This window comes from Geotrypetes seraphini, chromosome 3, assembly GCF_902459505.1.
Source record: "Geotrypetes seraphini chromosome 3, aGeoSer1.1, whole genome shotgun sequence".
Lineage (NCBI taxonomy): Eukaryota > Metazoa > Chordata > Amphibia > Gymnophiona > Dermophiidae > Geotrypetes > Geotrypetes seraphini.
In genome coordinates this window covers 291,400,571-291,423,506 of record NC_047086.1, presented here as the reverse complement: position 1 = coordinate 291,423,506, position 22,936 = coordinate 291,400,571, and the positions used below count along the sequence as shown (strand labels likewise).

Sequence of the window (22,936 nt, the reverse complement as noted above, 5' to 3'; positions counted from 1 at the left end):
TGGAGGAATAGTGAGCACTTGCTGGCAGATAAACCTGGATTACTGGGATTAAGTCACAAACAGTTGATGATGGCCTGGTGTCTATCAATTCTGTAACAACATAGTAACATATTAAATGATGACTTTGGACTATAACTGTCCTTATAAGGACATTATGAATCTTCCCATCCATGTTCTTTTCCTATCTCATGTTTGTCCCTTTTTTGTTTTCTTTTCTCTCACTATTGTAGCTCTTTTTTTAATTTTTTAATTTTTCAAAAATGTTTACATAAGAAACATACAGGAAATGGACTATTGTAGTTTTATCTCCCTTCCCTTTTGCCAGCGTTCGTCTTGTGTTATTTGCTTGTTGTATTAATACTTCCTAATGATGTGCCTACTTACTAATTCTGATACTTTGTTTTAATTTTAAATGTATTATGTATAACTAGTCTTTAAGCCCGTTACATTAATGGGTGCTAGAATAGATGTGTGTGTCTTCTTTCTTTCTCTCTCTCTCCTTGGCCACTGTCTGTCTTTCTTTCTCTCTCCTCAGCTATTCACCACCACCCCTTGCCTGCTCCTCCTGTACAGCAGTAGCCCTTCTCCCTTCCTTTTAGCTCTCTACTGTCCAGCATCACCCCTTCCCTGTTCCTCCCCTATCCAGCAGCAGCCCATCTCCCTTCCTTTTACCTCCCCCCCGTCCAGCAGTACCCCTTCCCTGCTTCCCCTGTCCAGCAGCAGCCCTTCTCCCTTCCTTTTACCTCCCCCCTGTCTAGCAGCACTCCTTCCCTGCTTCTCCTGTCCCACAGTAGCCTTTCTACCATCCTTTTACCTCCCCCCCTGTCCAGCAGCATCCCTTCCCTGCTCCCCCTGTCCAGAAGCAGACCTTCTCCCTTCTTTTTACCTCCCTCTGTCCTGCAGCAGCCCTTATCCCTTCCTTTTACCTCCCCCCTGTCCAGCAGCACCCCTTCCCTGCTCCCCCTGTCCAGCAGCACCCCTTCCCTGCTCCCCTTGTCCAGCAGCAGCCCTTCCCTGCTCCCCCTGTCCAGCAGCAGCCCTTCTCCCTTCCTTTTACCTCCCCCTTGTTGAGCAGCATCCCCTTCCCTGCTCCCTCTGTCCAGCAGCAGCCCTTCTCCCTTCCTTTTATATATCCAATCTCCAGTAGCACCCCTTCCCTGCTCCCTCTGTCCAGCAGCAGCCCTTCTCCCTTCCTTTTATATCTCCAATCTCCAGTAACACCCCTTCCCTGCTCCCTCTGTCCAGCAGCAGCCCTTCTCCCTTCCTTTTATATCTCCAATCTCCAGCAGCACCCCTTCCCTGCTCCCCCCTGTCCAGCAGTAGCCCTTCTGTGTGTGTCTTTCACTCCCACCTTCCTGTCTTTCAGTGTGTTTGTCTGTTTATCGTGCCCCTTCTCCCATCTACCTTTTTTTATCACGGGCAACCGGCACACAGTAAACCGCCACGCATGCACTCGTTGTAAACCGCCGAACACGCATGCACCGAATGCACGTGCACCGAACACGCTGAACACGCACGAATATTTCTCTGCCGGCCACGGAGCTACTGATCATGGAGGCAGGGATCACGCAGGTAGGAGTGCGCATGTGCACTTAGGGTTTTATTATTAGTGATGTAAACTTGTAACCCATTCTGGGCTACTTTGGGAGGATGGGCTAAAAAATTGAATGAATGAATAAATAAATAAATAAATAAACATAGCTTTACTCACCCGGTTTCCCTCAGCCTCTTTACTCGATCCAGGATAAATGAGTGCTGACTATCAAAAGAACAGGAGGCGAAGCATTTCAGCTCTGGGTAAAATTTTATTTTCAAAACCCAATCATTGTGTAATTTTCTTTTGATTCTAGGAGAAAAAAATTAATAAGCCCAGCTGTAAAAGGAAGGACTATATTTTAGGAATACACTAACACAGGGTTAGGCAATTCCGGTCCTCGAGAGCCACAGCCAGGTCAGGTTTTTTGGATATCCACAATGAATATGTATGAGATGGATTTGCATTCACTGCCTCCTTGAGATGCAAGTCTTTCTCATGCATATTCATTGTGGATAACCTGAAAACCTGACCTGGCTGCGGCTCTCAAGGACCGGAATTGCATACCCCTGCACTAACAAGACAAAATACGGATGTAGCACAACATAAAATTCAGCAACACACCTTAACAACAAATGGATGACTTTTTCTGTACTTAAAATCTTTTTTTAAAAAGCTCATCAAGACTAGAGAAACCAGTGTATTGAAGAGATGGTGCATGCAGGATATAAATGCAATAATATTGCTTAATTCAGCAATAAAGTAATATAAGATCAATGCAATGAAAAGCCTTATAGTATAAAAATTATAGTGGCAATTCTACAAATTGGCACCACAAAACTCTGGGTTCCTTTTATCAAGCCGCGCTAGCGGTTTAACGCGTGTAATAGTGCGCCTTAAACCTCCGGCCCTGCTAGCCGCTAACGCCTGCCTTGAGCAGGCGGTAGTTTTTTGGCCAGCGCAGGGGTTAGCGCGTGATCAACAGTCGCACGTGCTAATCCCGCTAGCGCGGCTTGATAAAAGGAGCCCTCTGTACTCATCTCTGGATTCTATATATGGCAGTAAAATTTGGGTATCCTACCGAGATGCACACACAAATTAATTGGTTAATGAGCTCTTTAACTATTAATAATTTTGTGCTAACAACAAATTACTGACGTTACTCAGCCCTCATTAAAATTTGTGTGCGCCTTTGACTGCCCACTATTCTGTAATGCAGGCTGGCAAACTCCCACAGCGCATATTCTAGAAGGGGACATGGCCATGGGAGGGGCATGGGCATTTTGAGGCATTCAGAAAAGTTATACATGTACAGTAGACTCTCAGTTAATTGGCACCCATGGGGATTGGTAGATGCCAGATAAATGTAGTTTCTGGTTGCTTGACAGTTACTATTAAAAAGGTCCAACATACTATATCCCATACTATACCATAACGTAAACTGTACCAGACAAACTACCAGGCATGTAGTAGGCAAAGCATGAGCATACTCAGATGTGGCGTCTAAGTTTACACTTAAATTTCTGCCAGAAATTGATTTTATTTTCATTTTTATTTAAAGTATTACAGCATTTCTTTGTTTTTTTGTTTTTTTTTTTTTGCTGGTTGCTTGAGAGTTCTGGTTGCTTGAGTTCCGGTTAACAGAAAGTCTACTGTAGTTATAGAATACGAACTAAGCATGACTAACTTGGATGCCAGCATTTACACAGATGAATCAAATTACAATTGAAAGGGGTCAGTAGCGGGGGCAAAAAATAGCACAAAATTAGTAAAGCTCAGTGCCACACTTAGGGGGTCCTTTTATTAAGGCGTGCTAACCAATTTAGTGCGTGCTAACTGATTTAGTATGCGCTAACGGATTTAGCGCATGCTAAAGATTAGAGCACACTAAATGCAAAGGTGCCCATAGAATATAATGGATGGCTTAGAATTTAGTGAGTGCTAATCTTTAGCCTGCGCTAAATCAGTTAGTGTGCACTAAATCGGTTAGCGCACCTTAATAAAAGGACCCCCTAGTTTCAGTCTTGGTGCTCTCCAAACAATAGACCTCGGCAGCGACTCGTTTCACATGAAGTATCTCACTCCATGATTCTGTATCGAAAGTATAGAGAACTTTGGTCCTAGCCCTGATGCAGCATGGGAAGGACGTAAAATATGGTCATTGTTGGAACCGGGACTGAATGAAGTTATTCTGTGGCATTTGATCCACATGAAGTTATTTCATATTTGAAATCCAAGTGAATCTATCTTCAGCTCATTGGCTAATTCAGATTTTTGTAAAGAGTTAGCTTTAATAATAAAACAATAATATATATTAAGAACATAAGAAGTTGCCACCACTGGGTCAGACCAGAGGTCCATCGCGCCCAGCGGTCCGCTCCCGCGGCAGCCCATCAGGTCTGTGACCTGTGAAGTGGTTCCTGACCATTTCTGTAACCTACCTCTACATCTATCTGTAACCCTCAATCCCCTCATCCTTTAGGAACCTATCTAAACCTTCCTTGAAACCCTGTAGTGTGTTGTATCACAACTTCCGGAAGCGCGTTCCATGTGTCCACCACCCTCTGGGTAAAAAAGAACTTCCTCGCATTTGTTCTAAACCTGTCCCCTCTCAATTTCTCCGAGTGACCCCTTGTACTTGTGGTTCCCCACAGTCTGAAGAATCTGTCCCTGTCCACCTTCTCTATGCTCCTCAGGATTTTGAAGGTTTCTATCATGTCTCCTCTAAGTCTCCGCTTTTCCAGGGAGAACAGCCCCAGCATTTTCAACCTGTTAGCGTATGAAAAGTTTTCCATACCATTTACCAGTTTAGTTGCTCTCCTCTGGACCCCCTCAAGTACTGCCATGTCCTTCTTGAGGTAAGGCGACCAGTACTGGACACAGTACTCCAGATGTGGGCGCACCATTGCACGATATAGCGGCATGATGACTTCCTTCGTTCTGGTCGTGATACCCTTTTTAATGATACCCAACATTCTGTTCGCTTTCTTTGAGGCTGTCGCACATTGTGCCGATGCTTTCAATGTTGTGTCCACCATAACCCCCAGGTCTCTTTCAAGGTTGCTCACCCCTAGCAGTGATCCTCCCATTTTGTAGCTAAACATCGGGTTCTTTTTCCCTACATGCATGACCTTGCATTTCTCTATGTTAAAACTCATCTGCCACAGGAGAACGTAATAGGTTAAGGCCGATGACGAGATCAGCAAGTCATGGAGTGAGATACTTCACGTGAAACAAGTCGCTGCCGAGGTCTTTTGTTTGGAGAGCACCAAAATTGAAACTAGGTGTAGCGCTGGATTTTTTCTAATTTTCAGCATTTACACAGATTTCAGCAGGCCTAAGTCTGACACCCAAAGATCGGTGCTGGAATTGGCACTACGGCTGTTCCATAAAAGGTGTGCACCCTTCTTAGAACAGCTTAGCAACGGTATTTTTTGTGCCCATTTTAGCGTGCCTACTTATAGAATTCCCTCCTTAATGCATATTATATAATGGATTTCTAGCTTGTGTAAGCGGGATCTGGATAGGCCCACTTACCCCAGTATCCCCCCCCCCTCCGGTAGTATCCCCAGCCCACACTCCCCCAAGTACTCCCATAATATTATCGTACAAGATGCTCTTGTTGGTGAAAAATAGCCGCAGCCCTGTGTATTGGCATTATTAACGAGTTCAAACACAGCAACAAATATAACATTCCCCAGCTACAGAATAATATCAACTTCTGGCCCCCAATCCTGCCATGCCAGCGAGGGTCTGAGGGGTGGCATGTCCCTACATGCCCCATTCTCCATGGTCACCTGACCCCTAGGCACAGCTCCCAGCCAGGCCCACAGCTCATTCCTGGATGAGCCCAGCAGCCAGTAGCTCAGGATACTGCCCCCCTCCCCCCGAGTTACCACACACTCGGCCCCCAGTTGCCAAACCCATAAAGGTGGGTAGGTGGGAAAAGCTGTCTTGGAGGATCAGGTAAGCCCTGAGTCCTCCGAGGTCCTGTCTTATAAACCCACCTCTCAGTGCCCCTCGTGGCCACAGACCTGCCAACTGCTTTTCTTCTTAGCGGTGGGAAAACCCACCAACCTATCGCCATCCCCTTTTCTCCCATGAGACCTTCAACAGGCAATCATGCGGGCCTCCCTTACTTGCCCATTGAGATCTGCTCTTGGGCTCACCTTTATGGACCACTAGCATATAGCAGTTTTCATGTGCCAAAATATAGGCACAACCATTATGCTTATTTAAAAGCTTGATATACCACCCAGCCTTATTGGATCAGCGTGATTTTACCATTCCTCGATAATTTTTCATTAAATCAAGGAGCCAGCCCAGAAATGTAGGAGCCAGTGTCTAAGATCTTTCTTGTTTCTCCTTTTCCACTTTTCCAACCATGTCCCCAGTGAAGTTAGGGGAGGAGGAATGTTGGAATCCCCTCCTAAATTAGAAGTAGCTCTTTTAGGAATTTATTCCCCCCCCCCCCCCATTTTGTGCCTGCGGCCAAAGAAACTTTAATAAATCAGTTCCTTAAGGTGCCCCTGCTAATAGTCTCCCTTAACAAAACATAACCGCACCACCCTCTAGAAAGGTTAAGGAAAAAGGCAATTACCTCTGTGTTTCACCTATCATCATAGCCTGGGTTCCCGTCAGTTTCTCTCTCCTACCCCCATCCCCCAGCCTTTAAGCAGCCTGTCTGTCTCTCTCTCATACCTCTCCCCACAATCTTTCTCCAGTCTGCGGCTCATGTGCATCTAGATAGCCTTCCCCTAGGCTCTCTCATGCCCCCAGACAACTTTCCACCCAGGCTCTCTTGTGCCCCTTTCTAGCCTTCCTCCAGGCCCTCATGCCCCCAGCCAGCTTTCTCTCAGGCCCTCTCATGCCCCCCAGCCAGCCTTTCCCCAGGCTCTCTTGAATCCCCAGCCAGCCTTCACCTGTTTCTCTCTGCTCCTGCCTTCGTATTCACAGTGCTACCTGAAACATCTTCTCTCTTTGCCCTGCACAGCAATCAGGCTCTTGATACTTGAGCCTCACAGTTTCAAGTCCTGCAAGACTTCCCAAACCCCCTACACCGCGCAGTTCAAAAAATAGAGAGTCCTATTGCCGTGCAGAGCATTGGGTGCTATTTACTGATTCTGGCCCTTTGTGTCTTTCCTAAAGGGCCTCCCTGTATAGCAGTGGTCTCCAATGCAGCCCTCGAAGTCCTCCATTGAGGCTATCAAGCGCCAATCAAACAAGTTGCACATCCAGAGGGGGTGGGAGAGGGAGGGGGGTATATCTTTTGTTTTGATATTATTCCTGATGGTAATGATGGATGGGGGAGGGAATTTTTATCTTTTGTATAGATACTGATTGATTATAAGTGCTTGGTTGATTATCATTATTTGTATATAAATTGTATTGCACTTTTTGTTGGCATTAAAAACTAAATAAAGTTAAAAAACCCCAAAAACAAAATGAAGTTGCAATTAATTTCAATCAAACAAGACCACTACCACTCCCAGTGATGTAGCAAGGAAGTGAGGCACCTGGCATCAGCATACTGTGCACCCCCTACTTTTCCCTGCTGCTCAAGCACCCCCCACATACCTCTTGAAATATTTCCCAGTGCAAGCAACATCTTCCACCTCCTGCTTGTGCCTGCCTCAGCTCCCTTCGGATGTCACATCCTGGTCCCACAACCAGGAAATAACATCAGAAGGGAACTGAGGCTGGCATGAGAGAGGAGGAGAGGTGCCGTCGTCCCTGCCAAGATGGCACCTGGGATGGTCTGCCCCCCCTTACTACGCCATCAACTAATACTGCTACTATTGATCATTTCTATAGTGCTACTAGATGTATGCAGCGCTGTACACATTATATGTAGGTACCTTCTCTGTCCCTAGTGGACTCACAATCTAAGTGTGTGTGTGTGTGTGCGGGGGGGGGGGGGGGGGTTGTATCTGGGGCAATGGAGGATTTAGCGACTTGCCTAGGGTCACAAGGAGCTGAAGTGGGACTTGAACCCAGTTCCCCAGGATCAAAGTTGCTCTACTTCACCCTAAATTAAAAATAAAATTATTTTCTCTAGTTAAGCTCCCAAGAAAACCCCAATAGAATATAAAGCTGAATATCAGCAGCAAACAAGCGAATATGAATTCTGAAATTCAATGTGATTTCAATAATTAGATGCATATAAATATTAAAAAGCAACAGTGGTACACCATACTTCAAAGGCTTGGGTTCAGAGAGAGATTAGAATCAACTAATACACTCTGAAATCTATGTTCCAAAAAAAAAAAAAAAGACTTGAATTAGTGTAAAACCACATCAGAAATTCCTATTTCCTTTAATCTGGCCAATAAAATGGTATGATGCAGTGTGTGAAAAGCAGCATTAGATCTAATAAAACCAAGAGGACACCATTCCCTTTGTCTAAATACTTCCAACAATGAACAATATAAACAAACTCTTTCAGTGCTATGAAACTTCCTAAAACCAGACTGAAACTCACAAAAAAATCTCTTTTCAACAAAATCAAGCAGATAAAAATGGTAAACTTTACTCTGGCCTAAAATTACTCAGACTCTGGTCCAATCTGGGGGGGGTTCCCCCTCAATATTGGTCTTAACTGCTGTTTTCCAGTACTCGGGCACAATTCCCAATCTCAAAGATGCAATAGCCAGGAGCATAAATTTTAGCATCACATCTTTCACAATCAATAATAATGATGACGGGCATGGATCGAAAATAGAAGCTGAAGGACACACAGAAATCAGCTGGTCTGCATCAAGAGATATAAGCTGAAACTGAGTCAGAAGACCAACTCTCTCCACAATTTCTTTATTCTGTCCATTCCATTTTGCTCATCTTCCTCATCTCTGTCTCCCTTCCAAATTAATTTTCTCCTTTTACCTCCTGTCCTCACCTATGTCTCTTCCTAGGTATTAATCTACATCACTACCAGATGTTCTTGATAGACAAAAGGATAGAAAATTTTCATATAACACATCCACTTTCTATTTAAGTTGCAATGGGAGCATATTACTCCTTATTACTAAAAACTACACTGGTTGCCAACTGAGGCCAGAGTTTTATTCAAATTCGCATGTATTTGCTGTAAAAACAATTTTTGGTATGTCTCCATGTTACCTGGTTTCCCATTTCTCTTTAAACCACTCTAAGAATCCCACACGTAGAGTCCACATATATTCTTACCCTACCATCAAATCGTGTCGTTTTAAGAGATTTCTCGAGAGGACCCTCTCTTATCAGGCAGCCAAAATGAGTGACTGGTTTGGTAATATCTTGCCAGGAGTCCCGTCTTATTACTCTTTCAGAAAATAATTAAAGATACAACTATTTGATAAACATGTAACCTAATCTTCTTAAATTTCTTTTAAAATACAATTATGTACTGTTTATGCTTTTTAATGAAACTGATGTACTTTTATGAATTTTATATTTCCTGAATGTTCAGCTTACTTGTCGTGAACCGCCTAGAATAAATTTATTATTATTACTATAGGATTCCCTCTTATTCTAGTGGCTTGACTCATAGGCCTCATCTCTGCCATGTTACTGTTACACTACATATAGACCTGCATATTGTGTGGCTGGACCATGTATATGCATTAGGGTTTTTTTTTTGTTTGTTTGTTTCTGGCGTGCAATTGTGTTTTCATCTCCTTCAAGCATCATTCTAAAATAGCAGGAAGCTATTTTGCACTCTGAAGATAAATCTCTAAACATCATTCTGCCTTTTTACTTGCATGCAAAAAATAGCTGCACTAAACAAGGCGCACTTTCTAATCTCAAGTCATACAGATAAAAACTTACTTCTTGAACTTACTGGCATCCAGGACCTCTGGACTTGTGACACACTTGCTTTTGGAATGCTTAGTCTTGAGATCGTCGCTTGCAATTGTGAACAGGTGTATACAACCAGAGTCATCACCAATCAGGATATCATCTTTACCCTGCAAATCTGTTTCTATCACTGTACAAACACAAAGCAGGCAGTTCTCCATGGGTTTGATGGTGAGATAATTAGCCTATTGAATACAGTGAAAATAATTAGTCATATATTAACTTTGCTTATTTGTCTTATATTTTCTATTTTATCTCCATTAAGCAGCTATTTCAAGCCCTATTTGTCATATGAACATGTATATCACATACATCTAATCTTTTTTTTTTTTTTTTTTTTTAATAAATCTTTATTGATTTTCCATAACTAACAAAAAGTGCAATACAATATTCATATCAGTAATAACAACAAATAAGCACTTAAATTCAATCAGTAGCAATGCAATAATATAAACCCCCCATTCAACCAACATTTACATCAAAGAACCACACTAAAGATATATCCCTCCCCTCCCCCACCCGGATGTGTCTAAATTAAATCATCAATAAGAAGGATAAAGAAAACTATAGCAATGTTACAAAAGACGTCAATGGATCCCAAACTAAGTTAAAAATCTCATCTAATCTAATCAGGATTTCTTAATCGCACTTATCCAGTACAGGTTCCAGGTGATTTACAAGATAACAGGCCCATGCAGCATCATGGGGAAATAGTTACATCACATTGTAGAGGAAGGTTACACTTTTACAGGAGGGGGAAAGTTGCAACACTTTGTAAAGGAAGATTACATTATTGCAAGAGGGGAGTACTTATATCAAATTATGAAGGTCAGTTATTTATTTATTTCAAAAATTTCTAGACCACCTATAACTAAGTGTCAGCCTAGCTATCGCTACCATTCAGCATTTTCAGTTGGCATTACTTATGTCAGCGAAGGCCTATGGGAAATTATATCAATCTGACTCTGGCATGGGAATGCAGATAGACCCTGAGGGCAGGAAGACGGTTTTAAGTAGCCCTGATTGATATGTTTTAAGTATCCCTGATAGCTCTGATTGAATCATGACTAGCTAAAAGGTGTTAATGTCTGATTAAGAGGGTGCTTAGGACAATGGGTCCGGGTGCATAGATCAAGAAACAAAGAAGCCAGAGACTTAATCCCATCTTCCATGCTTGCAGGTATCACACCCTCCTTTGTCAATTAAATTGACCATTGTTTCAGTTTATAAATTCTGAGCAGAAAGATACTGGGATTCAGAATGGGATTCCAAGGTATAAAAGCCTCCTCTCTGCAACACACATCTAGCTCTTTTTCTATCTAGCTATCAATCTATCTATCAATCTGTGGAGGAGAGGGGTCTTGGCTCTCTTTCTCTCTCTCTCTGCCTTTCCCTGAAACTTCACACTTCCTTCTGGACTCTGTAAGGCAGGGAAACTGCTCTGCTCTCTGCTTAATTGTAATGATTATAATTACTGCCTTTCTTTTCCCCTATTTATATAATATATTCTTTAAACAAAACTGACATTTTGGGGACTTTGTCTCGGTCCTTCCTGATGATTTGGGTAAGTAGAATTCAATTTTTTATTTTTTTTTTAATGTATAAGAGTGAGATAGAATCAAAAGCCCTTGGAAAACCCTTAGATTGATTATACTTTGGACTGGATGACACACTGGTGAAAAGTTCCAGTAATATTTTGGGTTTTATACTTAGTGAGATTTAACAATATACTTTGTATTTTTTGATTGATAGACAGAGTGAAATAGAAATCAAAAGTCCTTTTGGAACCCTTAAATTGTTTTAGACTAGATGACACACTTGTGAAAAGTTTCAGTAATATTTTGGGTTTTATATTTGGTGAGATTTTACTATCAAAAGTCTTTGTAGTTTACCTGTGCCAGTTTGCATTGTATGATTTGCTATTATATGCTTGCTAGGGTGTTGCATGTAAGAATATTTGAGCTGCTCTGAAGAAAAGCAGGGTTCAAAGTGAAAACAGTCACTCAATTAAGACACGCCACATCTGTACTAATAACTTTTACTTTTTTACCTTGTGCTTTTAATTCTATTTCTTGTCAGTCTCTGCCCTGGTGAAAGGCCCAGTGCACACTGGACTGGAACTGGCAGCTGACACCTCTGCCCTTCTAACAGACTTCTTATATTTTTTCCTGCTAAACTTCTGCCTGTAAATTTCAGGTAGTAACCAGTGTGGGCATAAGTGTATTATTTATGCCAATGACTCTTGCCTAACACGCTTTACCTCGATTTTCTACCTATTAACTAAAGTCTCTCTCCTTCATAAGTGGGAGCATTTCAATCTCAAAGGCTACACACAGATAGGGACATTTAGAAGCCCATTCTCTCTCATGAAATATATGAGCAAGGCCCACGAACCAAGGCAGACTTCTGCAGCCTCAAATATGAACCCTTTTGATTTTCAAGAACTCACAGATATTGTACACAAATATTTTGACAAGAAAGGGGGTCCATATGAGGGTAATTTTCCAGAAAACACATGGCACGATATTCAGAAACAAATGGTTTCTCATTCTCAGGAGTTTAGAAAGAAAACAAATAAATGTAAATGCCCTTTCATTCAAGGAATATTAAGGGGAGTTATTAGCCTAAGACAAGAAAACACTGACTTGAACACTCAGTGCCATCAGCTGTCCAAAGACTTAGATGAGGCACAAATTAATATATCCATGCTAAGAACCCAAATTGTTCAAGCCACAAATTCCTTTTTAGCTGTAAATGAACAATTAGAAGAGGCCAAGGCAGAATTAAAGTATTTAAAGTCAAAATTTGCCTCACAGGGACAGGTTAATGCTGTCTCCTCACAGATTCTGCCGTCTGCACCTGTGCCACCATCACCATATAATCCATGTAGTCAGAAAACCGTTTTTGTAGCAGGTCAGAGAAAAGGTAAACTAGCTACAGATGTAGAACAGGAAGAAGAACCGACCAACAAAAGTGAGGAAAATTCATTACCAGGCCAGAGCAATACCAATAGTACCCCTATAAGTGACACAGCTCCAGTAACTGTAGTGCTGCAGGGACATATGAAGGACAGTGACATTGAAAGAATAGTGGAGAAAGTGGGCCCTATGCCTTTTAACATAAATGAATGGTGTAAATGGGCTACTGACATACTGATTCACTGGGGTCTAGGGAAATACAAAAGGAACAATGCAGATTTTGATAAGCTTATGCACCTAGCTCTGGGTCCACATTATTATAAATTTGGATCTCTTGTTCATCCATACCAATTTGTAAAGATGGGCATCGAACAACTATTTCGCTGCACCTCTTTGCAAGTACTTAGAACTCTTTCACCCCTGCCAAGTGATACACTAGAGCAGTTTGCATATAGAGTGTGGGTAATCAACGCGGGTACTTAACGAACATGAACATTGGCCCACTTCCTCAGATTATGGTCAGAGAGAACATAAAGAATTCCTATTAGAATTATTATCTCCCGAGATTACTAAACACCTTCTGTTGTTCTCGGAGGATCCTAAAACTACGCCTTTTGACACTTTACTGCTCAGGATTGGGTCTGTGTGGAAGACCCAGCCAGCTCAAATTATTTCAGTCTCAGAAGCTAGAAGGTGGTGTGCTGAGGGAGCACCCCAATACAAGAAAACACCACACACAGGAAATAGAGGGCATGTCAGAGGTAGTTACAGAAATGCCTCCACTTACATTCCTTTCCATGAACTCAGAGCACAGACAGAAACATTAGAAAAAGAGAAAAGGAAATGGGAACAGGATCGTCACACAATGCAGATAGAATTGGACAGAGTAAAAAGTGATTTGACAGCCAGGAAAAACAGTGCTAGTGCATAGGGATGTCCTGACTCTCTGTATCCAAATGCCAAGGTGACTCAGGCCTTCACAGCCCAGCCAGACTCCTTTCACTTACCTGTGGACTCACTTTTGGAGACGCAGGATAAGGGAAAGAAGTCAGACTCAGAATTCAGCTTGAGGTATGTGGCACCTTTGATATTGGACACTTCCGACTGCCCCAATGTTAATACTACCATAGAGGGTCAGGATAAATTAACTTTAATTGATATAGGGGCCAGAATCAGTTTTACAGATAGAGCGCCTCCTACTGGAGATCAGAAAAATATGGAAATTTGTGAGATTCAGGGTCTAAATGACAAAGCTTCAAAGTGTGTGTCTATCCCACAAAAGGAACAAATGAAAGACATTGTAGAAACTACTGCCAGCACAAGTGAGAATACAGGCAAATAAATAGTTGAGGTGGCTGGTCTTGTATTAGGTACAGGAATTCCTAATGCTTCTAAACCTTGGGTTCATGAGGTTATTCCTGTGCAGTTAGCCACACAATGTTGCCTGCCAGTGCAGACGCATGATCATGGTGTAACTCACTCAGAGGCTGCTGTTGTTTCTGTTTGGGCACAAGATTGTGGGAAAAGGTACACAGAAATTTTGTTTGAGGGCAAAGATCCTGCACCACAAACACAGCATCCAGTACTTCCTCCAGCAACAGAACTGGTGCCTAAGATGGAGGAGAGGGGTCTGAGTGGACCTATCTCTTTAGCATTTGGCTCTCCAGCTTGGTCAGATGCTAAACCAGAGGGCTCTGTTAGGCTCACTATACACTCTCAGGCCCTAACTAAGATTTCAAAGCCTGTACCACAAGGGGCAACCTCTTACTCTGACATTACTGTGAAATTTAACCCTAAATGTGCATTTTTCTCTGTCCTAGACATGACTAATGATTTTCGGAATTTGCCCCTTGCCTCTGAATGCCAGGACACGACAGTGCAGACAAAAAAAGACAAATCTAGCCTGCACCTGACTTCTGCACCGCAGTGCCCACTCCTCCGAGTGCAGTGGGACCCAGATGGCAGACATGTGGTCAAGGTCGGCCTGAATGGAACATGGACAAAGTTTGTTTTAAGTGACCTTGAGGATGCTGCCAATTTAAAATGTTTTTTTCTTTTTCTTAGCAGCAGCCATCCCAGACCAGTCTTGGCACAAAGATATTTCTAATGATTTCCAAGGTTCCTCTTTATCACTGCAGAGATAGAGACGTTCCAAAGAAGATATTAGCTTTATGCCTTTTCTGAATATGAGATGGTTATGATATGCATTATTTGTACTACTCAGGTGTTCATCTTTGCTGGTATTTTTTTTTCTATAACAATGTGTTTATTTGCAGAGTTAAATTCAGCCCTGAACACTTGACAGATGGAAGAAAAATTAGTGTTTTATGTTTTGTCTATGCCATGTGGTCTGTGTTTTGTCTATTTGTTTTAGGTTGAGGGGTACCCCAGGATACATAACATTGGCCATTTCTAGAGCTCTTTTCCCCATTTTTTTTTTTTTTTAACTAGCCCAATTGCGCAATGTCCTTTTAACCTATTGTTTCATATCCTAAATATAGCTTAGTTAGGGGTTATATTTTTAAGTAAAGGTTTCACTTTATACCGTGTTTATTCTATGCTCCTCACTATATTCAGTACACATTTCTGACATAATTTTTTTATATATATACACATTCAGTACAGAATTATGGTCTCTCTGAAGTGCCATAATAGTTATATGCAGCACACAAAAACATATCTTTTTGGAATGTCTGATTAAGAACCTTAAGTACCTGAATATTGTCTGTCTTTTGCCATAACTATACCAAGTAAATGCATTAATTTTGTTACATGTTGCCACATTCAGTACAGGCAACCTGGTCTCTCTCTCTCTCTCTCTCTCTCTCTCTCTCTCTCCATTCAGTACAGGCAACATGGTTTCTCTTCCATTTTCTATCTCTTATTTGGATCACACTGGAGTACAGCTGCTGAATGATATCGGGACTCTTTTCAAATCCCTCCCTGTATGCACAAACATCATTTCATCCCAAGTGTGCAGCTCACCAGTTTAAAGAGATTGCCGGTTCCTGCTGGACTAATTCAGCTTCCTGCTCCCTGTCCGCAAAGATCTCCTACTCCTCTACTTTTTCACACACGTTGTACTACCTTGGAACTGGACATTTTTGTTTTCACCTATTCTTTCCACAAAACGTTTCCTGTTCCTTGGATCCCCGGATTCATGACAGCCACCTTCCTAAGAACGCTTTGCTGTACAGTTCAACTTATTTACTGAACAATACCTGGTGTAGTCATTCACCTCTGTCCTCCATCACCCTTAATGGGACAACCTACTCCACACCTCTGGTTACTAATGATTCTATGGACATTCCAGATTTTATTTCATATGCTGTACATCCACTACCTCTTGGTATGGGCAACGAGACATTTCAAAAGCTGCTGAACTTTACTGAACTCCATATTTACATTGAACAACTTAAGAAAACCTCCAAAGAAGTGAATCATACTATCACTTTTGAAAATGGACAGAGTGCACAAACTGTAGAAAATTTGCTACGAGACGCTCATGTCTCAGTTTGGGAACTTTTCTTTGGGTATTCGCCCACTGCAAACCACGTATTTAATGTTTAAATTCACCCTATCATTATCTTAATTATTGTACAAATTTTGCTATGTATTATTATGATTTTTCTTTGCTGTAAAGTGAAACACATGTACATTTCTTTACAACGCTTATCATACAAACTTCCTTCTAACTTTTAAGGCAGTTATACATGTATTTCCAGTATCTTCTCTGACACTTTCTAATTTGGTTTTAATTTGGCATGGCCTATTGCATTACCATTACCAGGGTCAGACATAATATTTTCCCATATTCCATACTTAGATACTCTCTTATGACATCTTGGTACCTTTATACCTGAACTCTTGAAAAAGCTTCCTGCATCCCTTATGCACCGTTCATTCGCTCAACGATGGGTAAGATATAAGCATACTGGGGTCCCCCGCCCAGTTGATGGCCTATACAACCTAAGACAGAGGTTTGAACTCATAATGGGAACTGTTTACGGACTATACAACCTATCTTCATAGCTTGAAGATTCTGCAAGACAGGGGATGTACTGTTGGAGGTAAGCAAGGGTACCACAAGCTTGCCCTCATTTCAAAGAATAAAAATAAAAATAAAAAAAATATGGGAGATGTCAGCCTAGCTATCGCTACCATTCAGCATTTTCAGTTGGCATTACTTATGTCAGCCTATGGGAAATTATATCAATCTGACTCTGGCATGGGAATGCAGATAGACCCTGAGGGCAGGAAGACGGTTTTAAGTAGCCCTGATTGATATGTTTTAAGTATCCCTGTTAGCTCTGATTGAATCATGACTAGCTAAAAGGTGTTAATGTCTGATTAAGAGGGTGCTTAGGACAATGGGTCCAGGTGCATAGATCAAGAAACAAAGAAGCCAGAGACTTAATCCCATCTTCCATGCTTGCAGGTATCACACCCTCCTTTGTCAATTAAATTGACCATTGTTTCAGTTTACAAATTCTGAGCAGAAAGATACTGGGATTCAGAATGGGATTCCAAGGTATAAAAGCCTCCTCTCTGCAACACACATCTAGCTCTTTTTCTATCTAGCTATCAATCTATCTATCAATCTGTGGAGGAGAGGGGTCTTGGCTCTCTTTCTCTCTCTCTCTGCCTTTCCCTGAAACTTCACACTTTCTTCTGGACTCTGTAAGACAGGGAAACTGCTCTGCTCTCTGCTTAATTGTAATGCTTATAAATATTGCTTTTCTGTAAGCCTATTTCTATAATATATTCTTTATGCAATCACCTCTGGCTGTGCCTATTATTCTACTTCCTGGTGAAACTTCAGTGAGAGAACTGAATCTGGGACCAGCGTTTGTCAGTACGCCTTTAATTTAACCCCTACCACCATACATTGGGGGGCCACTAACAAAACTGACACTAAGTAGTTAACAAAATAAAACATTCACAATAGTTCAAGACAGCATAAATGCATAACACTTTCAATTACAGTACAATCGCATACTAACTTAACCCCTAGAGCAGGGGTGTCAAAGTCCCTCCTTGAGGGCCGCAATCCTGTCGGACTTTCAGGATTTCCCCAATGAATATGCATGAGATCTATTTGCATGCACTGCTTTCATTGTATAATAATAGATCTTATGCATATTCATTGGGGAAATCCTGAAAACCCGACTGGATTGTGGCCCTCGAGGAGGGACTTTGACATCCTTGCCCTAGAGGTAACCTCAAAAACTAAAGGAAATTATATGTTGTCAATCTTCACTGAATTATAACACAATGATCACAGTTTAAGTTACACTAACTATCTCCACAACAAGATTTTAGAAAATAAGCCTCTACATACATTTTGGTCTTTTAACATTTTCTTGAACTGTAACCAGTCAGAACAGGTCCTCAGGATGCCAGGGAGATAATCCCACAATTTTACTTCCGCCACAGACATCATTGCTGTTCTATATTTAATATACCAAACAGTATTCTTCTTCATAGAGGTCAATCTCATAGTACTTTCTGACCTCAAAGTCCTCCTCGGCTGGTATACCTCCCACAAAGCTTGAAAATTCACCGGCACAGATCCATACAAACTCTGATGTATTACAGATAATGTCTTAAAGCTAACCCTTTATGCCACTGGAAGCCAGTGCAGTTGTTTTAACACCAGGGTAATGTGTTCTCTGCGTGAGATACCCAAGACCAACCTCGCCGCAGAGTTCATCAGTTGTTGTAACGCTTTACATTTAACCTTAGCTAATCCTAAGTAAAGCATATTACAGTAGTCTAGGCGAGTCAAAATCAATGCTTGTACTACTGTCATGGAGAGAGTGCAGAGTCACTGAACGGAAAGGAATTTATCAAATAGGTACACGTTCAGTCTTTTCCTGAAGGTGTCTAAATTCTGGTTTTGGAAAGCCAGAATATACAGTTCCAGTTTGTGAATACATGCATATAGTAAGGGGGCATGGTTTGAGCTGGATGAGGCAGGGTTAAAAAAATACCTGCATTCCACGTTTCAGAAGAAGAATGCATGCTTATGTCAGCCAAGATTAACTTATGCTGAAATCAGCACCTTCTCCTGGGAACATCTGGGTTATAGAAAGGTGCTTGTTTCATGCAGTGCACTGCTGGAACAATTAGGGGATGTCACTCCCTTAATACCCCAGTGTTTCTGCCGGTGATGGGACAATCACGCGCCAGACACCAGCGCGCCGACAATCGAACGCCGACAATTCGGTGCAAGACACAAGCACGCCGTGGGAAAACTTAGTTTTAAAGAGCTCCGACGGGGTGTGTGTGGGGAACCCCCCCCACTTTACTGCATAATGTTCACACTGCCGTTGGAGGGGAGGGTGCTGCCCCCCCCCCACATTATAGAGAAAACGGGACTTTTCCCCCCCAAAATTGGAAAAAAGTTCAGTTTTCTCTATAATGGAGAGTTCCAACCCCCCAACCTCCCCTCAACAGCAGCGTGAACACTATGCATTAAAGTGGGGGTGGGGGTGTTCCCCATTCACACCCCGCTTTGGAGTTCTTTAAAACTAAGTTTTCCCCCTGGCGCACTGGTGTCTTGCGCTGAATTGTCTGCCCTCCATTGTTGGCGCGCTGGTGTCTCGTGCGCGACTATGAACCGTTTCTGCCTCCCCCTCCCCCACAAGTGATACTGGCATATAATATTGGGTGCTGTGACAACTTCAGAAAACACTTGCATGTTTTTTAAATAGAAGTCTGAGAGAGGGTTTATAGAACTCTGCCACTTCTTGAATACTGGTGTAGCGAAGGTAGAAGGCACCCCCCATGCCCTCCTCTCCGCCCCACTCCTTCCTCGCCACCTTCTTGCTTCTTCCATGCCCCCCATGCCACACTCATGCCCGTATCATTTTAAATCTTTGCCAGTGTGAGCAGCTTCTCTGGCCTGCTGCTCATGCCAATGTTGGCTTTCCCTCTAATGTCACTTCCTGGCCCTGTGAGCTGGAAGTGATTACAGAGGGAGCCAGGCTGGCACGAGCAGCAGGCCAGAGTAGTTGCTCGTGCTGGCGAACATTTGAAGAGGTAGGGGCGCCGGGAATGGAGGGTGTGAATGTGGCATTGGGGGGAGGGATGTGGAGAGGTGCTGGCGCCCCCACCAAGATGGCTCCTGGGGTGGTCCGCCCCCCCCCCCCGGCCTTTCTACACCACTGTCCTTGATAGCTTTTCCTCACTTGTCAATTTCTGCTAATATTTTAGACAGGTTCCACTAATGAAGATTATGTTCTAAAACAGATTCAGGAATGGACATGTACCTGTGTGCCTTGGGAACATTTATTTGACAAACATCAACATCTAAACTCTCAGTGGAAATAACAAGGCAACATAAATGTTGGTATTTCAGAACATAATCAATCCATTTTTATCATGTTTCAGAAAGCTTATCCTAATAGACTGAAAACGCGGAGGCAGCATAAAAAGTACATGCATTCGCTTAACAATCTTATTTTGGATTGTTGCAGATTGTATTTGGCTTGATTTCTTTTCTGTACAAGTTTAATGCTTGATATTATTTTTAAATTCATAAATAAATTTAAAAAAAAAAAAAAACTACATGCATTCGCAAAAAATCAATTTCCTGAAGACGCTCTTGCCATAAGGTTAGAGTGAAATGGAGATCTTCCGTTGTACCACTTTTGGAAGGCCGGGTAGAGAACTACATCCGAGCTACGTACTAACTTTATAAATAAAAGTCCTATATAAATTCAATTATAAAACAAAGGGGCGGGGAGGGGAGTTGGGGTACTTTGAGGTCCTTTTATCAAGCCGCGCTAGTGGGGTTAGTGCGTCGGACATTTCATCACGCGCTAACCCCCATGGCTGGCTAAAAAAAAACTAACACCTGCTCAATGCAGGCATTAGCGGCTAGCACGGCAGGCGGTTTAACGCGTGGTATTCCGCGTGTTAAACCCCTACCGCAGCTTGATAAAAGGACCCTTTATGTTTTCTTAGGCTTAAAAATAATGGTTGGGAATAAGAGGGGGAGGGATATTTGGTGTATATTAAACTTTGATGGAATATTAAGTGATGTTGCAGTTTACAGTGTTCATATCTTATGTTGCACTTATTGAAAGTTTTGAAAATGAATAAAGAATTTAAAAAAACAAAAACAAAGGCGCGAAAGTACATTTAGATATTTATACATTTAAAGATACATTATTTCTACAAATGTTATTTTAAGAAGAGTCCATAGGGACAAAATGAAATACAGTGGTACCTTGGATTACGAGCATAATCCGTTCCAGGAGCATGCTCGTAATTCAAAATGCTTGTTTATCAAAGCAAAGTTCCCCATAGAAAACAGTGGCAACACCGAAGATTTGTTCCAGAACCAGGGGTCTTAACCTGTCGGGTGCAGGGTGCTGCAGTGCCGCCTCCTCCGTCTGTCATCCGAAGAAGAACCCCACAGTGCTGCTTTGGGGGGGATGCCTCTAATGTCCGCCAGCCGCCGGAGAACCCCACAGTGCCACTTCAGAGGGATGCCTCCTCCATCCGCCGGCCAGCCCTCCACGTAGGATGCCCCCCGCATGCTGGAGAGCCCCCATCCGAGCCCACACAGCCAAGCGCGCCGCCCCACCCGCACGCTGCGCACGACACACAACGCTGATGATTGACGCTGTGCGCATCACACGCAATGTGCAGGCAGGATGGCACCCGGCCGCGCTGGCCCAGAGGCCCTCCAACCTGCGGAAGGCACCCAACGTGGAAGGCTGGCCGGAAGACGAAAGAGAAATCCCCCGAAGCGGCGCTTCCTGGGCTGTAAGTGCTCGTTTATCGGGGCAGTGCTCAGTTTGCGAGTCAGAAGTTTGCTGAATGTTTTGCTCGTCTTGCAAAACACTCGCAAACCGAGGTTCCACTGTATATAAAAATAAAAAATTAAAAAAGAGACAGTTGGACTGATGATAGACCGCATATAGGCCAAGACTAGTTCAAACAGCAAATAGCTGCAAGCACTTGAGATCCATAGTCTCTGATAAAATCTTTGTAGAGATAAATTTAATCCAGCATTAGCCTACTTTTAGGAGGTATTTCAGAACATACATCTGTACGTCTATGTCATATTTCAGGATAGAAACCAATACAAAAGACAGCAGAAAAATACTGTAATAACTAAACACTCTTGTACTTGCCATCAAAAACAAAACAGGTACACATGTGTATCACAAACACTAATACAGGGGCACTGTAAAAAGTGCCCAGAAAAGCAGGGCAACAAATAAAATGAAAAATGAGGAGGAGAAAATGACAAATTGGTCATCGTCCCTGCCCCATTATTGAATGCTCTGCCTTGACTTCGCAAGCCTCGAACTCTTATGATTTTAAAGTATTTGAGGCTTGTGCAGACGAGGACAGTGCTTGCAGGAATGGGGCAGGAAAAGAACTCGCTGGGACAGGACGGGAAAATGAGTTCCCGCGAGAACGGGGAAAAATTTGTCCTCGTGTCATTCTCTAACGAGGAGGAAAAAGCCTCAAATCCCATCCTCCACCCTACACAGACAGGTGACAGGTATAGCAGAATAAACCTCATAGGCATAAAAATAAACCCTCCTCATATACAAATTAAATCGGTGCTCTGTGCAATGCAAGTAAATCCACTGACATTTAAAAAAATTAACAAATAAGCTTATCTGTGTTAGAAAAGGTTTGTCACACTGAGGACGGCTTGTGTTTCATATTCACACCCGCTGAGGTGGTTTCTGACAACACAGGTCTGTGCAGTGCGTTCACACCCCGCCCCCAAATCAGCTTTGTAAAAGGGGGAGGGGGCTTAATGATAATCCTCTGATCATTTAGAATGAAGTTGGCCAGTACAAAACTATCGTTGCTTGCATGGTACTTAGGCTGTAGAATTTATTGCATATTGTTATCAGGAAAGAATCTTCTCTGCAAAGATTTAAAAGACAATCGAAGGCATAATTTTTCCATGAGGTTCATTAATAATTAAAGAGCTAGGGAGAAGCCAGATTTCAAGCCAATTGAAATGGAAAGCAGGAAACATCTTATCTATCCTTGTGTGTTTTTCTTTGTTAATTAAATCCAAACTCATATAGTTGTTCTGAATTTAAATATACCCCAACCCCCCACACTCCCCCTTGATATTCAGCTGATAGTGGCCAGCATTTTTAAAAACATTGAAATGTCACTGGCGACATTATGTTCTGATATTCAGTGCCAGGCAATGCCCGAGCACCAGCACTAAATATCAAGGTATAATCTGGGTGGCCTGGCCACCTACAACTTATGCAGGTCCAACTGGAATTCAGATGGGGGTCACATAGGACTTATTCGACCCTGCTGGCATATCAGGCCAGCTGCATAATTTTTTTTAAATTAAAAAAAAGACACCCCCCACTATGCTCCCTTGTTTCTTCCCCTTCCCTCCAGCCTATGGCAAATTCTTCTCCTCCTCCCCCCCCCCCCCACTAGGCCCCTCCACTCCCCTAATATCTAGGTAGGCCCTCCTGGGTCTACTCTCCATGGTGGTCCAGTGCAGGATCATTGGGCACCAGGATCCCATCTCCATCCCATTTTCCAGAGGCACCATAAGGGGCAGGAGCAAAAGAGCTGCACTCCTGCTCTCAATAACCCCGCACTGGACCACTAGGGGGAAACATAGGCTTGAGGAGGA

General features: G+C 42.6%; 1 protein-coding gene across 10 annotated transcripts in view; it reads right to left on the bottom strand.

The window, feature by feature from the left end:
• Positions 1-22,936, bottom strand: part of WDR64 (WD repeat domain 64) — a 249,732-nt gene that overhangs the window by 152,116 nt on the left and 74,680 nt on the right. For all 10 annotated transcript variants that reach the window (XR_004538666.1, XR_004538667.1, XM_033935909.1 and 7 more), the window contains 2 exons: positions 9,341-9,555; positions 1,712-1,846 (listed from right to left, as the gene is read on the bottom strand). Coding sequence is in view for 8 of the 10 variants with exons in the window: in XM_033935909.1 (XP_033791800.1) it covers positions 1,712-1,846; positions 9,341-9,555 (350 nt within the window). In the remaining 2 variants the exon portion in view is untranslated. The remainder of the gene's footprint in view (positions 1-1,711; positions 1,847-9,340; positions 9,556-22,936) is intronic.